The sequence below is a fragment of the Anoplolepis gracilipes genome, chromosome 5, assembly GCF_047496725.1.
Source record: "Anoplolepis gracilipes chromosome 5, ASM4749672v1, whole genome shotgun sequence".
Taxonomy (NCBI): Eukaryota; Metazoa; Arthropoda; class Insecta; order Hymenoptera; family Formicidae; genus Anoplolepis; species Anoplolepis gracilipes.
Window position 1 is genome coordinate 9,288,176 of NC_132974.1, and position 14,305 is coordinate 9,302,480.

General features: G+C 33.4%; 1 protein-coding gene across 5 annotated transcripts in view; it reads left to right on the forward strand.

Annotated features, from left to right (window-relative positions):
- The window catches only part of LOC140665580 (uncharacterized), a 310,049-nt gene that overhangs the window by 56,148 nt on the left and 239,596 nt on the right, over positions 1 to 14,305 (forward strand). Inside the window, exon 1 of one of the 5 annotated variants that reach the window (XM_072891856.1) lies at positions 7,869 to 8,479. The exons of the other annotated variants lie outside the window; for them this stretch is intronic. Coding sequence (XP_072747957.1) covers positions 8,147 to 8,479 — 333 coding nt within the window. The 5' untranslated portion in view covers positions 7,869 to 8,146. Of the gene's footprint in view, positions 1 to 7,868; positions 8,480 to 14,305 lie in introns of those variants that run through there. 5 annotated transcript variants of the gene reach the window in all.

Here is a 14,305-nt window from a genome sequence, read left to right on the forward strand (position 1 = left end):
CAGCATCACTCGTTGGCGTTATCCGCCACAGCTGCTGCTGCTGCTGCCGCTCCTCCTGTTGCTGCTGCTCCTGCCGTTGCTGTTCCTTCCATCCGGTCCGTTCGCCTACTCGCGCGCCTCTTCGCGTCTCTTCGGATGGACCGGCTGGTCTGCCCGCATGCCATCCTAATAACGGGACTCGCCAAGGGCTAACGACACGATTCTGGATCTCATCGTCGGTGTATCGTGAATCGATTCGAAACGGTGTTCGCTGAAAGACTGGAATTTTCATCGACGAAGATAGTATCGTTTAACACGCATTATTGGAGGCTTCGTACTTCAAAATTTAAATGCGTATGAAAATTTCGTCGCAAGCATATTATTCTTAAATATAAAATCTTATGTATTTCTTTCGTCTATTTTTTATTTTTTATCTTTTAATATTCCTTAAAATTATTTTGAAAGGAAATATTTATCTCGAAATTTATATATGTATACACGCTAGATGAAAAGAAATCGAATTATGACTCTGAATTATTACGTTGCAAATTGCGGGAGGAAAGAAGATAAAACACAAATTGCAGAGAGTTAATTATATTCGCAAAAGAAATAACGAAAGATGCACGAGGCATACGTGGGAATAATTCAATCAATGACATGACATAACCCAATACACTGTAATCAGTAACGCTTCTAATCGGAACCGTCTATCCCAATGTTCGTGTTATTACACGTCAGTTTAGTGTAAAGAGGTTGCTATAACGACGAGGTAATTAGTGAATTGCAGAACATACAATCAAACAAAAGCTTACGGTTCATGAAAGGGTCGAGACCATAAAGGGGATTTTAGTATAGGGTTATTATGCAGGAGAGCATATGTGTACAATGTAAATGTTTGCAGAAAGAAAAAATCTAAAGTAAAAAAGAGAGAGGGGGGTGGGGAGAGAGAGAGAGAGAGAGAGAGAGAGAAAATTATACACACATGCACAGGCACACGTAAAATGTATTTATATCATCATCTTATTTTACACGAAACAGTATCAGTTATATCATAACACCGTTGTCAAGAACAATATTACAAATATTTTTAATAGACATAAAAGAGCGATGTTGAAATCTTACTTTTTAAAATTTGTAAAGAAAATGGAAGAGAATAAAGTGTCACTTTACAAAAGTTTTCCGCTGGATGAGACTAGTAAAAAAAATCTAAAACGCATCATATACAATCACGTAATGCATATTAAAGATGCGAATTACATTGATAAAAGACTAGTGAAATCTAAATGAATATATTTACGACTTGTCAGTGAGATTATATATTTGTCGAGCTAATTCTTGACATCGTTTAATGGGCAAATTATCGTTTGGTCGGAGAGCCACGCGGAGAAAAGAGCTAGAGAAGGAAATTTCAAGCAATTTCTACCGAGGAACGAGGTAATCGCATTATTGGTCGTTGAAAGGAACGTTGGCGACGACGACGACGACGACGACGACGACGACGACGACGACGACGAAAACGACAGAGTCGGCGAAGATGACGGCACGGCTCCGCCGAGAAACTCATTAGACGCATCATGCTTCGCGGACGCCGGGAATAATGTGGTGGCACCGCGACTGGTTTTTGTTAACCTGCCTTGGCACTTAAATAATGGGAAATAAAACGACAATGTGGCTTGAGAGAACCCATAAAATACGCCGTACTCCTCCTCTCGGTTCGAAGAGAGTCCCCTGTTCCGTCTTTCTCTCACTTTTATCTCTGTCTCTGTTCCTGCCGCGGCTACTCTACATCTCTATTCTCTTCGTCTCACACTTGGTCTCCAAAGGAGCCTGCTCTGCCCGCTGACCGGCCACGCGGGTGGCACTGCGGTTCTCCCAATGGCTCTCGACCGCAAACCGATATGAGATCGACGGCCACTTTCGTTTTCGCAAGATTATATCGGCGTTGCAAATCGAGAAGCATCAAACGGACGTATAGAACTTGCATGCCAATTCGGCATGCATCGGCTGAAAATGCAAAGCTCGTGATCAATTATTTTGCCATCTGTCGTAATTGAGTCAACGAAAAGATTCAAATCAAATATATTATTTAGACAAAATAAACATAATGAGTATTCAAACATTGTTATATTTATATAGGCATTTCATTGCTTCATATACATATATATATTATTATTAATTTTTATAAATATTTGCATTTTGTGCCTAATGTAATTAATGTACTTGAATTTATCTCGAATCTTATCGAACGATATTCCATTATCCATTATTTCTTTTTTATATTATTATTTTTCAATGGTATTTTTTTCAGTTCACCTAGTTCAGGCGGGAAATTGAATACGCCGTCGCATATTACGCTAGATTCTTGCCAGTGTGAAATTTCAACGACACAATGGTCCGTGATCTTTAGTATCTCTCGCCTTCTCTCTCTCTCTCTCTCTCTCTCTCTCTCTCTCTCTTTCTTCCATTTTTATACGATATAGAATTCTGTTCCACAATAGTAGCCCATCTACGAATTCGCCGCTGCGTGAAATACGAACATAAACGACCGTTATGTGAGACCGTGCGTTTCGTCGTTTCCTGAATTTCCCGGAAATCCGTCCTCTCTTCTCTTCATTCGTTCATCCATCCATCCATCTTTTCACTATCATCAGGATACTCGATTGGTTCATTTTCCGCTGAACTTGAAACTTTTCTCTTCTATGTTTCCTTTCCACATTAAAACGATTTTATTTAGATATTTTTATACAGATACACATATTGTTTTACATGTTACGTAACTCTATATATTTTGTAGATTTCATTTTTATACTAGTCTAAATATTCTTATAATACATTTTTTGTGTATTCTATTTGTTATTTTTCATTCATTTTATTTTATTTTGTGAGCGAAAGATTTAAAAAGCAATATATCTCTTTATGAAAGTAAATTTTACATATGACGAGAAAAAATGATAAAATAAATGATAAAGTGACATTTTCGAGAACAGAACGAAGATAATTGGATAGCTGTACGAACCGTATGCCACGTTGTTAGAGATGGCCTTGTCACATAAAACGTGCGACACAAATTGATTCTGTGTTGAATGGTGACAGAAAATCAAATTTTCGAAAAAAATGGGGATATGGCCTTTCTGACACAACTGATCTAATTCTTTCACTATATTAGAGTCAAATTTCAGACTAGCGTGAATATAAAACATGTCAAAAAGGAATTACTTGTTAACTGATTAGTTGTACATATTCGTTATACATATTCTCTTAAAATTTCATGTATATTATTTTATTTTGTTTTTTTCAATATGTTGAAAACATATGAAATATAATATCTTTTATTCATTAAGGTTATAGAATGGCTCGTATCACATTTATTATTTACATTAAATTTAATAAAGATTATTGATTTAAAAGACTTAATTTAAATTTTATAATCGCATTACACACTTGTTATTGCAGCTTAATGCATAATGGAATGTTCAGTCTTTATTGAATTATTCGTGCTATATTATTTATTATTATTTTTACTTTAAATTTTATTTTTTTCTTTTCCTATATTCTCTGCGCGTTAAGTAGCTGATGTATAGCTGCTATCAGAAATCTCTTACAAAAGTCGTCAAATACAAGTAACGAAGGAATTTGCACATTTGAATTCTGGAGGCGACTACCTCTTGATAAATAACATACGCGTTTCTTAAACCTCGCGGGATCTCACCGGGCTCCTAATTCCGAGAGTACACACGCACGACTCTCTAGAGATCTCGAGCTTTATCCGGTCAAACAATTTATGGCGCGATGTATTTTTTTTTTTTTTTTTTTTTTTTTTTTTATTTATTTCATCTTTTATCTATGTCAATTTCGTTTTGTTTCTTTACTTTCTGAATTCATCGTTCATAATGATTTTACTGTTAAATTTTAATCCTCATTTTAATCTTCTCAGTTTAATTTTATTTATTTATTTTATTTGATTATTATTTAATTTTTAGGTTATCGTATTAATACATAATGGAAAGCTTAATATTGTAATAGTAATTTGGTGTAACAAAATTTTTATTGGTAAAAGAATGTTTTTTTTAACAAGTTAATTTGATTTATTTTTTTATTTAGTTATCTCATGAAATGCGGTCTAAAAAGTATGCATGTATATTTTAAAATTCCATAATGTCAACGGACGAAATGCAAAAAGTTAACGTGTATTATCATCATAATATTTACTGCGCGAAAAATGTGGAAACTTTGAATATAAAATATCTGTTTTATTTGATAACATTTTTGTCGATATCTTTTTTACCGTTTTGGGATTGAAAAATAAACAAAATGACAAAAAACGTAACATCTTTACGAGCGGGTTGCTGCATGATTTTCCTAAAAGCGCATTAAGTAGGAAAATATTAAATATTTTTCTGTCAATGTTTAGATTGTCGTTTGCGGAAGCAATCCAGCTAGTTAATCGCACAGAGTATTTGCACTCGCGGATCAAACATGGGATTTTGCGTACAGCTAAAAATAAACGTGCGGTTTTCACACCGCTGCTTTGTAATATTTGCATGGAGCACACGCCGCATACACTCGAACGATATATCTATCGTGTCGTTACTGTGCAGTCGGTTATATATATATACATATTTAACACGGTTGTACCACAAGCCGTAATTACGTTGCGATGTGTAATTCGTCCACAGTCATTCTCTTGTCTCTCTTCCTTGTGTTTTGTCCCACCCACGTTTTTCTCGTATGCGTAATAGTCTTTACGCTCCTATAATTGCGTTGGCAAGCCGATAGAACCGAGGTACCCATAATCACAATGGCGCTGTCGCAAAGAGACAGAGACCAAACGAAGACCCTTTCATTAAAGGGACAACCAGGTCTTCTCTTTGACCTGCCGTATCGAGCGTGCAAGAAGAGTCCCGCGGCTCTATTCCATTCTTTTTCTACAAAAGAAATTAAGAAGTTTATCCTGAAGACGATTGCAGAAGCGAGGTTGCGTTGCGATCCGGGATATCCGAGACAGAAAACCAGAAATGTGACCAACAACAATTGTGATCGTAATAATTGATTGATAAAAAGCAAGAAAAGAACAATTTTATTTTTTCTTCAAACTTAGAATCAAATTTAAAAAAATACACAGATCTATATTTTTTAGATTATTCCATTTGACGATTTATGTGACTTTTTCTTAACAAACTTTTTTTTTAAATTATTTAATATATGTGTAATGAAGAGATATATGTCTTTGTAATGTATCTGGGTATTGCATTGATAAAACTATTAAATATTGTACGATCCATGATATAGTGCATATAATATTCCTATACACTTCCATATTCTATTCTTGAAGTTAGTGACATCCGATGATTTTTACGAACTCATAGAATATTGGTTTCTTGAGAAACAGCTACGTCACGAATATTCCCTCGTGAGAACCTCAAGAAAATGTAAGTGCATCCCTAAAATACACATTGTCTCCATCGTGACACTTCAGTTTCGAAACAAGAGTATCATTTTCAGAATAAGTTACGACATATTTCACGTGCATTTAAAAATAGAAAAATGTTAGAAGAAATAGCATCGTATATTTCTCTAGTTGATGGCTAGTAGAGAATTGAATTCTAATTTGGATTAATAATTTTTAAAATTGTTCAGATATTTACAACATACGAACAGGAGAAATTCTAATTATAATAAAAGAAATGATAATTTCTGCATCTGTTCAAATAATTTTTTAAAGTACAATTTTTTACGCAATTGAATTAAGAATATAATATGTTACATTATATCTATAAATATATTTACGCTACACAAATGCTGATATTAAAAGAAATTAAAAATGTAAATTAATGTAAAATTGTAAATAAATGTGTTTTTATGCAATAGATAGGTGTATAAAAACTATTAGTCAATTTATAGAATTTATTCTTTTATAAGTAAGGAAAATCACACACAAATGTATAATTATATTAATTAGTAACATTTAATTAGTAAAGTAGAGATATTCTAATTAAATTAAATTAATGATTAGAATTAAACAAATTACAAAAAACTAATTATTATTTTTTTTCATTAATTATGAGACATATTTGTCATGTATCGTCTTATAAACATATATAAAATTCAACTAATACCTCTGTGCTTTTAATCTAGCTCGATAAACTCGTTTTGTAACTACGTAAAGTATAAAAGCATACGTTTTCACTCTGCTGTAAAACGTGGTTTGATGGCTCGCGATCTCGTTGAAAAATAAAAAAAAAACATTAAAACGTCCTTTCACGTACAGATCCTCTTGATGAACTGAAATATTACAAACGGATTAAAATCTGTAGAATTAACCAAACGATATTGATTGATGCGAATTTTGCAGGAAAATCAGCCTATACCTGGGAGGCTTTAGTTTTGTATGATCAGAGTTTTTATTTAATATGAAATTTTACGAGTAATCTATAATGGCGAGCTCCGCTCGTTTATCTAAATCTCCTTACGATGGATAGATGGTTTCCAGCGACCACCACGAATGACCACCACAAATGACCACTGTGACTAGGTCGTGTGGATCAAGCTGGGATGGATGGCGTGGGTGGCTAGGATCTACCTAAGTTCACGTGTTCTCTTAAAGGTACGAGATCTTCCTCTCCGTAAATGGCTTTCTGTGTACGAGAGCGTACCAACTATCTCGCGCCGGTATATGATCGTCTATATACGTTCTTATCCGTATATACATGTTGGCTGTGTGTTGTACGAAGTGATGTGTCGACATGTCTGTATATAGACAAGCAAATTCGCTAGTGTTTGTTAACCCTTCGTGCACTGAGATACATTGCTACAAAGGTTCTTCTTAGTAATAGACCTTTTAGTAAGTGTGCGTTTCTCATTCCTCAGAGAGACATTTCGTTACACAAATATATATAGATACGATATCTATTTAGCTCTCTTAAGCTGGCAGGACCAAATTAGCAAAATCAAATGGGACCTAATGGATTATTTAGTACTTATTTTGTACTATTTTGTATCACCAAAAATAATTTTGTACCCCATGCCAATTCAGAAAAAATCGTGGCGCTGCTAACTTAATATTAAGCTAGCAAGACCAAAAGAAAAAATTTAAAAAATAAATAAAACAAAACAGATACAATTTGTACAAACTTGTACCACCGAAAATAATTTTGTACCACTGAAAATAAATTTGTACCCCGTGCAAATTAATAAAAAATTGTGGTCCTGCTAACTTAATATTCAACTATCGTAATAAAAACCATTAAAAAATGAAAAATAAAAATTGATCTGATTAATACAGCATTTGTACTAATTTGTACCACCGAAAATAATTTTATATCCTGTGCCGATTAAAAAAAAATTGTGGTCCTGCTAACTTAATATTCAACTATCGTAATAAAACCCATTTTTTAATTGGCACGGGGTACAAATTTATTTTCGGTGGTACAAATTAGTACAAATGCTGTATTAATCAGATAAATTTTTATTTTTCATGTTTTAATGGTTTTTATTACGATAGTTGAATGTCGCCGTACATATGACAAGAGCAACAGTGCGCTACGTCTGTAAAGGTCGAGCGCCGAACACTGTGTGACGATGTAAGATAACAAATTCGTTATGCCTATAAAATAATATACGTAAGTATGCCAAATATCTAATTTGTATATTATTATACGTTTAATCTGAAAATGATTGGAAAATTATATTTGCATGCAAATCGGAGGAAATCTGAAAACGTATGATGCTAAGTATGTTTAATTTTTATGACTTTCATCATATCTAGTATCTAGTTGCGATTCTTATTTCGAACATATCATAGCAATACTTCTCGTGATTTCCATTTAACATTATTAACTATTAATTTTATTATTTTATTACGGGCGATACATATTTCTCTAATAATAATCTTTAAATATACCTTACATGCTTTTTCGCACTTTGAATTTTTCGCGGATTGAGATGATGTAATATATTAATCATTTTCAGATTGAGATAATACGAATCGCAGGATCGAATGATGAAGCGAAAAAATGTAATACACTCATTTATTAATAAAATTAATTTGAAACTCGAGAACGAAAGGTGTTGTAAGTAAAACTAGTTTTACAAAAGAATCAGATAGATCGTATATCGAAAGCTACTGACAATGAGGTAGAAAAATTTTATTGATATAAACGACATATGTATGTCGAATACGTACTTGTTAACTCTCGAGTGTTGGCTGAATAATAATAATTTTTTCGTCTCTCTGCTTTCTACGCGACGCGGCGGTCCTTTCCCCCACTTGCCTTCCCCCACTATGTCCTATGCCGTGTCTTGCTACGTCACGCATACCAAGGATACAAACAAGGACGCGTCACTATTTTTTACAAAGGATATTCGGCATACCTACGTATATTATTTTATAGGCATAAGGAATTTGTTATCTTACATCGTCACACAGTGTTCGGCGCTCGACCTTTACAGACGTAGCGCGCTGTTGCTCTTGTCATATGTACGGCGACATTCGAAGGAAAAGGTATGCGTACTTCATATATACCGTATTATTCTTTAATTACGATTAGCTAATTATAATCTTTATAATTAGCAATTGTTAACATAATTGATTAACTCTTATGATAAACTACACGTAAGAATATCAGCTCTCTTAAGCTGGCAGGACCAAATCAGCAAAATCAAATGGGACCTAATGGATTATTTAGTACTTATTTTGTACTATTTTGTACCGCCAAAAATAATTTTGTACTCCATGCCAATTCAGAAAAAATCGTGGCGCTGCTAACTTAATATTAAGCTAGCAGGGCCAAAAGAAAAAATTAAAAAAATAAATAAAACAAAACAGATACAATTAGTACTGAATTTGTACAAATTTGTACCACCGAAAATAAATTTGTACCCCGTGCCAATTAAAAAAAATTGTGGTCCTGCTAACTTAATATTCAACTATCGTAATAAAAACCATTAAAAATGAAAAATAAAAACTGATCTGATTAGTACTGAATTTGTACTAATTTGTATCACCGAAAATAACTTTGTACCACCAAAAATAAATTTGTACTTCGTGCCAATTAAAAAAAATGGTGTTCCTGCTAACTTAATATTCAACTATCGTAATAAAACCCATTTTTTAATTGGCACGGGGTACAAATTTGTACAAATTCAATACTAATTGTATCTAATTCATTCTGGCGACACTGATCTCCTTGAAGTTACTAATTGTATCTGTTTTGTTTTATTTATTTTTCAAATTTTTTCTTTTGGTCCTGCTAGCTTAATATTAAGTTAACAGCGCCATGATTTTTTCTGAATTGACGTAAGGTACAAAATTATTTTTGGTGGTACAAAACAGTAAAAAATAAGTACTAAATAATCCATTAGGTCCCATTTGATTTTGCTCATTTGGTCCTGCCAGCTTAAGAGAGCTTATCTATTTGCATATATAGAATGAGTAAAATCACTAGTTATCCTTTCGTAGAAGGATACATTTTCACTGCAAAATCAACAGCTTATACGAGTAAATTTATAAACAAACACGTATACACATATATAAATTGCGATTGTATGCATTGCTTTTTCTATCACACACTGACGATATATATGGAGAAAGGTGACCTGTCTCCAAAGACCAAGGGTTGTTTTAGAAAGCCTCTCTATTATGTATAATAGAAACACTTTGCGACTCCTGAGACGATTGTTTGCTGTTTATCTGTCTGGCATTTCAGTCGGTAGAAAATGTTGCTGTTTATTGTTCTCTCACACAATAGTAACGCTAGTCGTTTAGTCGCACGTGAATACATCAACTGATGGTTTTATTATGAATGTCACGTATTCTTTTACCATTAATGTCGTCATTATCGTTGAAGAATCGAAACGAGCACGTCATCTATCCATTGAAACGCGATAGAGATCTATCGAAATGCGAGAAGGGATCTTTCCTCCGCCTTTTAACGCGAAATGCTTTCCGCTTCTTCCGCTTTTCGCCAGCGATACGATCCGATTCATTTTTCAGCAGAACAACTCGTAAAGGCGTCGGTGCTTTTAGTACGCTTCTTCTTCTTTTTCTCCGTATTACCTTATTAGTTTTTAAAGCTTCCACGAAACTTTTGGCCGGTTTTTTATATATGGTATAAAGCTGCAGGGAAACGTCTATGTGCTTTCTAGCTAATTGACAAGTACGGAAACGCGAATTAAGCTAAGGAGATTATATAATTTTCGAAAATGACACGTATATAAAACTATTCAGATTTAAGAAATGTAAATTTATATAATTTATAATATATAATATTTGTGAAAAAAATAATACAAGTTTGATAGAGTTTGAGAGAAACAAATGTTTTAATATTTGATATTTAATTAATTTTTATGTGCACTGTATGACATATGTAACAAAGTTTATTAATTATTATTATAGTTATTAATTATTATTGTCACAAACAATACTTTGTTACTTAATTACAATTACTGAAACTTAAATTGTGCAAATTTGATTTATTATATTAATTTATATTCTACTAAAATTTGTCATAAAATGTTTATGACCTCCTAAATGCTTCGTATATAATAATATTTGTAAATTACATAAGTATTAAAAAAAAGCTGAAAGTTACATATAAAAGAATTAATATTTTGAACAGAAATTAAATTGCATTTTATTAATATATATATATATATATATATATATATATATATATATAATATATAATTACACTAATTTATTTATTATAACTACTCGTATAATAAACTCGTGGTCAATTCATTATCGCATACATATTCACATTACATACTCATATTACAGCATCAGGAATGTTAATAAATCCAATGTCCATTTCTAGAAGAGTAATTTTCCGGTCGATCAACTTTTCTCGCCGTCGCCACTGATACATCTATCGCATCTCGATAAAAGACATTATCGTCTTTTCACACTCGTCGCAATTATAGCGACACGCTTATCAAATCAATTAAAGCGGAGCGCGCGACTCTTTTGTCCGAAACAGCTGATTCGTTTAGGTCGATTATTTCTCTGAAATTGTAACCGCGCTTTTATGATCATTCTATCCAGCCTCAGTAATGATGCACGATGGCCGGTAGTTTCTTTCCGCTTAATATAACGCCTATCCCCTCAAAACAGAATGATTCGCACCAGTGGAGAAGGGCCGGCTTACGTTTCGCAGAAATCAATAGTTCCGCGAAGAACGACAAATACGAGGGATCGGACCTTTTGCCTTTATATCTCTTCACTGGTAAAGTTAGTCGAACAATTGTGAGCCGTGTGAAAAGCGTTAAAATGTGAGGAACATTTGGTTTCTCGATGGATAGAAAGTATCGAGCAGGAGCGGTATCGGACACGTTGACAAATTTACAATCGTACGTGGAATTTCAAACTACGGCATATCTCATCGACTTTCGTTCGCCCACGTACGTATGTTTCGTAAAAGGAAATATTCACGTGGAAAAAGCTTTGTGGCCGCGCTGGAATGCGAGATGCTGCGCGTGTAAAAGTGAAAGCATCGAAACTCGATAATTAAAAGCGATGGCCCCTTGCTCGGTCGTTTACAAACTGTGATAAATTGAACATTTGTGTAATATATTAAATACTCCGAGTATCAAATTCCCTTGTGTAGTGGTTATACTTTATTCATCTTAAGAATGATTTTAAATTCTTTACGAGCTTTAGGTACGTCGTATTTCTCTTAAGTAAAGAATTTAAGAAAAAATATATTCTCACACATATTCTCTTTTAGATATTTATCTCTAAATGTGACAGTGAAACAGAATTCTTTTATGAAAAATATATTTAATTTTATCTAAATAATGCAACAAAAAAAATTGATTATATATATATATACTATTTATGTGGCAGCACACAATGTGTGCAAGGGAAAATTCTTATACTAACGCTAATAAAAACGCCTTTTTGCATCAGATTTACTTTATTTGAGATAATTTTCCAGCAAAACTTTGCATCTACTTCATTAAAAGATTAGTATAGTTTCTTGTCTTCGCACTGAACCCCTTCAGTAAGATACAGTTAATGATGTTTAAACTTTTCTAACTGCCATCCGAACTTTATATTAGAGAAAAACGGGAGAAAGAGAGAGGTCTTTAATTAAACTTTCTAAAAGACGAAATACCTCGAGTTAAAATTAGCGTATGAAAACTCGATCAGATAACTAAACGTTCAGAAAAATCTGTGTCAAATAATTAGCTCTCCTGAATGTTAAACTTTATACTCTCTTGAATGTTAAACTTTTATATCTTCTGCGTTTATTATGAATTATCAGTGGAAATTATGTTGACTTATATTTTTGCATGCCAATTTTAGCATTGAATACAATCTATTGATCTCTCTGTATATCGAATATCTATACTTGTTCTATAAATCATTGTTTTATATTTAATAATGACGTAAGGTTAATAGATTAAGAATTTTAATGTCAATTTTTCATATTTGTAGATGTGAGATTTCTTTAATCAATTTCTCTATCTTCATATATTATCTTCTCGTTAATGAATGCATTAACTGGTCAAATTATGGTCTGTAAGTCGCACGATATTGTATAGTGTCTGTCAAGCAATTTTCAGAAAGCGACATGACAATGGCGAAGGCGTAGGCACGAACGTATTCGCGTATCGTCGTTGCACAGGACCACACCGCCTGTCCTATCCTCGTTTCTTTTTAAACCCGATGGAAAGGAACCCACGGATACGAAACGTGTGTTTCTCTCGGACATCTGAATACAATGTCGACGGTACATAAATTTTTTACCATAAATTAAAAGACAGGGCAACGCGCTCATCTCTCGTTCGCCATTCTCCTCGCCGCGCTCCAACATATATTCAAGAAATAATTGTCACCCGAGAAGACCAACGACGGTCTATCTCATCTTCTCTCTCTCTGTAAACATCATCTGTGTCTCTCGTGTCTTTCTCGAGCTTCCCTTCTAATATAGAATGAGGAATATATGTTAATGCATGCTTTTTTTATTTCCACTCCTTTACTTCTCTCTTCATCCTTTTGTGGCATTTCGACGCTTTTCTTTTCACTGTAGGTTGGATGTTCTTTGGCCATAGTCTTTGAGGTGTGACTCCGCTTTAATTTATGTCGCTTAGACGTAATTAATTAATTCTACCAGTTTTCAGTTGCTTCTCGAACAGGTAGATACATTCACTCGAGGATGTCGTGTAGACACACTCACTTCATTATTTTCAAGTGCGGTGCATTTTGCTTTAAGCCGACACTTTCAATTTGTTTATAACGTTTATTTCATTAATTTGCGAGTATTATTAAAAAAATTAAATAAATAAAACTTTACTAGAAACTGTTAAATATTTTACAAATTATATTCAAGAGAATGGAGTGAATAATAAATTTATATTTTTTAACTTATAGAATTTTAATATCTGATATTTCTTTAATGATAAAAATTAAAATGTAATTATAGTCAGTAAAAGTCAATGTCTCTCAGATTGTTACTTACAAATATTTTTTTTTTAAATTTGCGAAAACTATTAAAAAAATGAATCCGATACATTTCTCTCTCTTTCTCTTGCGTATCAGAAAATATAGGTATATATGTATATATAGACTAGAGAAATCGAGAAATCAATAATACCATATGTTTCTATTACAAATGACATCTGGCATTTGCACCTGTTGCCGTAATGCAATTCAAAAAAGTAATTGATCTGTTATAGACGCGATTATTACATTAAAATTGAAAAATTGGAAAATTCTTCGGCAAAAGATATCTTAATTGCACCTTTACTTTTGTCAGAATGTACGTGGTAGCATTTTTAGAGAACATAACAATTTCAAAAAAGATTTTTTTTTTGTTTCATATATTATATTAACATTTATTAGCGAAATATGACCGAATTGCATAATCACAATGGAATAGCGAGGATTTTTAAGCGAATATGGATGTGATAAGCTGAACAAATACGCTTATCGATAAATACATGCTAGACCGACAGGATAACATGCAAGCGGAATTTCGCATCGTTGAAATAAAATTCTTCTCTCCGGTGCGATCTGCATTTCGCGGATCGCGACATAAACGCGCCGAGCGTAGAGAATCCCACCATTTCCCACCGTTTTTCGACACACCGCTGAAATTCTCGCCGGAAAAATCGGATTTTTTTCCTCAGCTCTTTTCGCCTCTGTTATTTGATTCACACCGCGCTATGCGGTCGTTTTCGACGGAGAAAAAGAGGGGTAGAAAGTAGGGTAGGGCCAAATCCGAGCGGCGCTATGCTTTATTACAATAACTTTCTCTAGAAATAGATATATATGGAGACTGGCAGGCGAGCTAAATCCACGAGGAAAAATTCTACGACACACCGT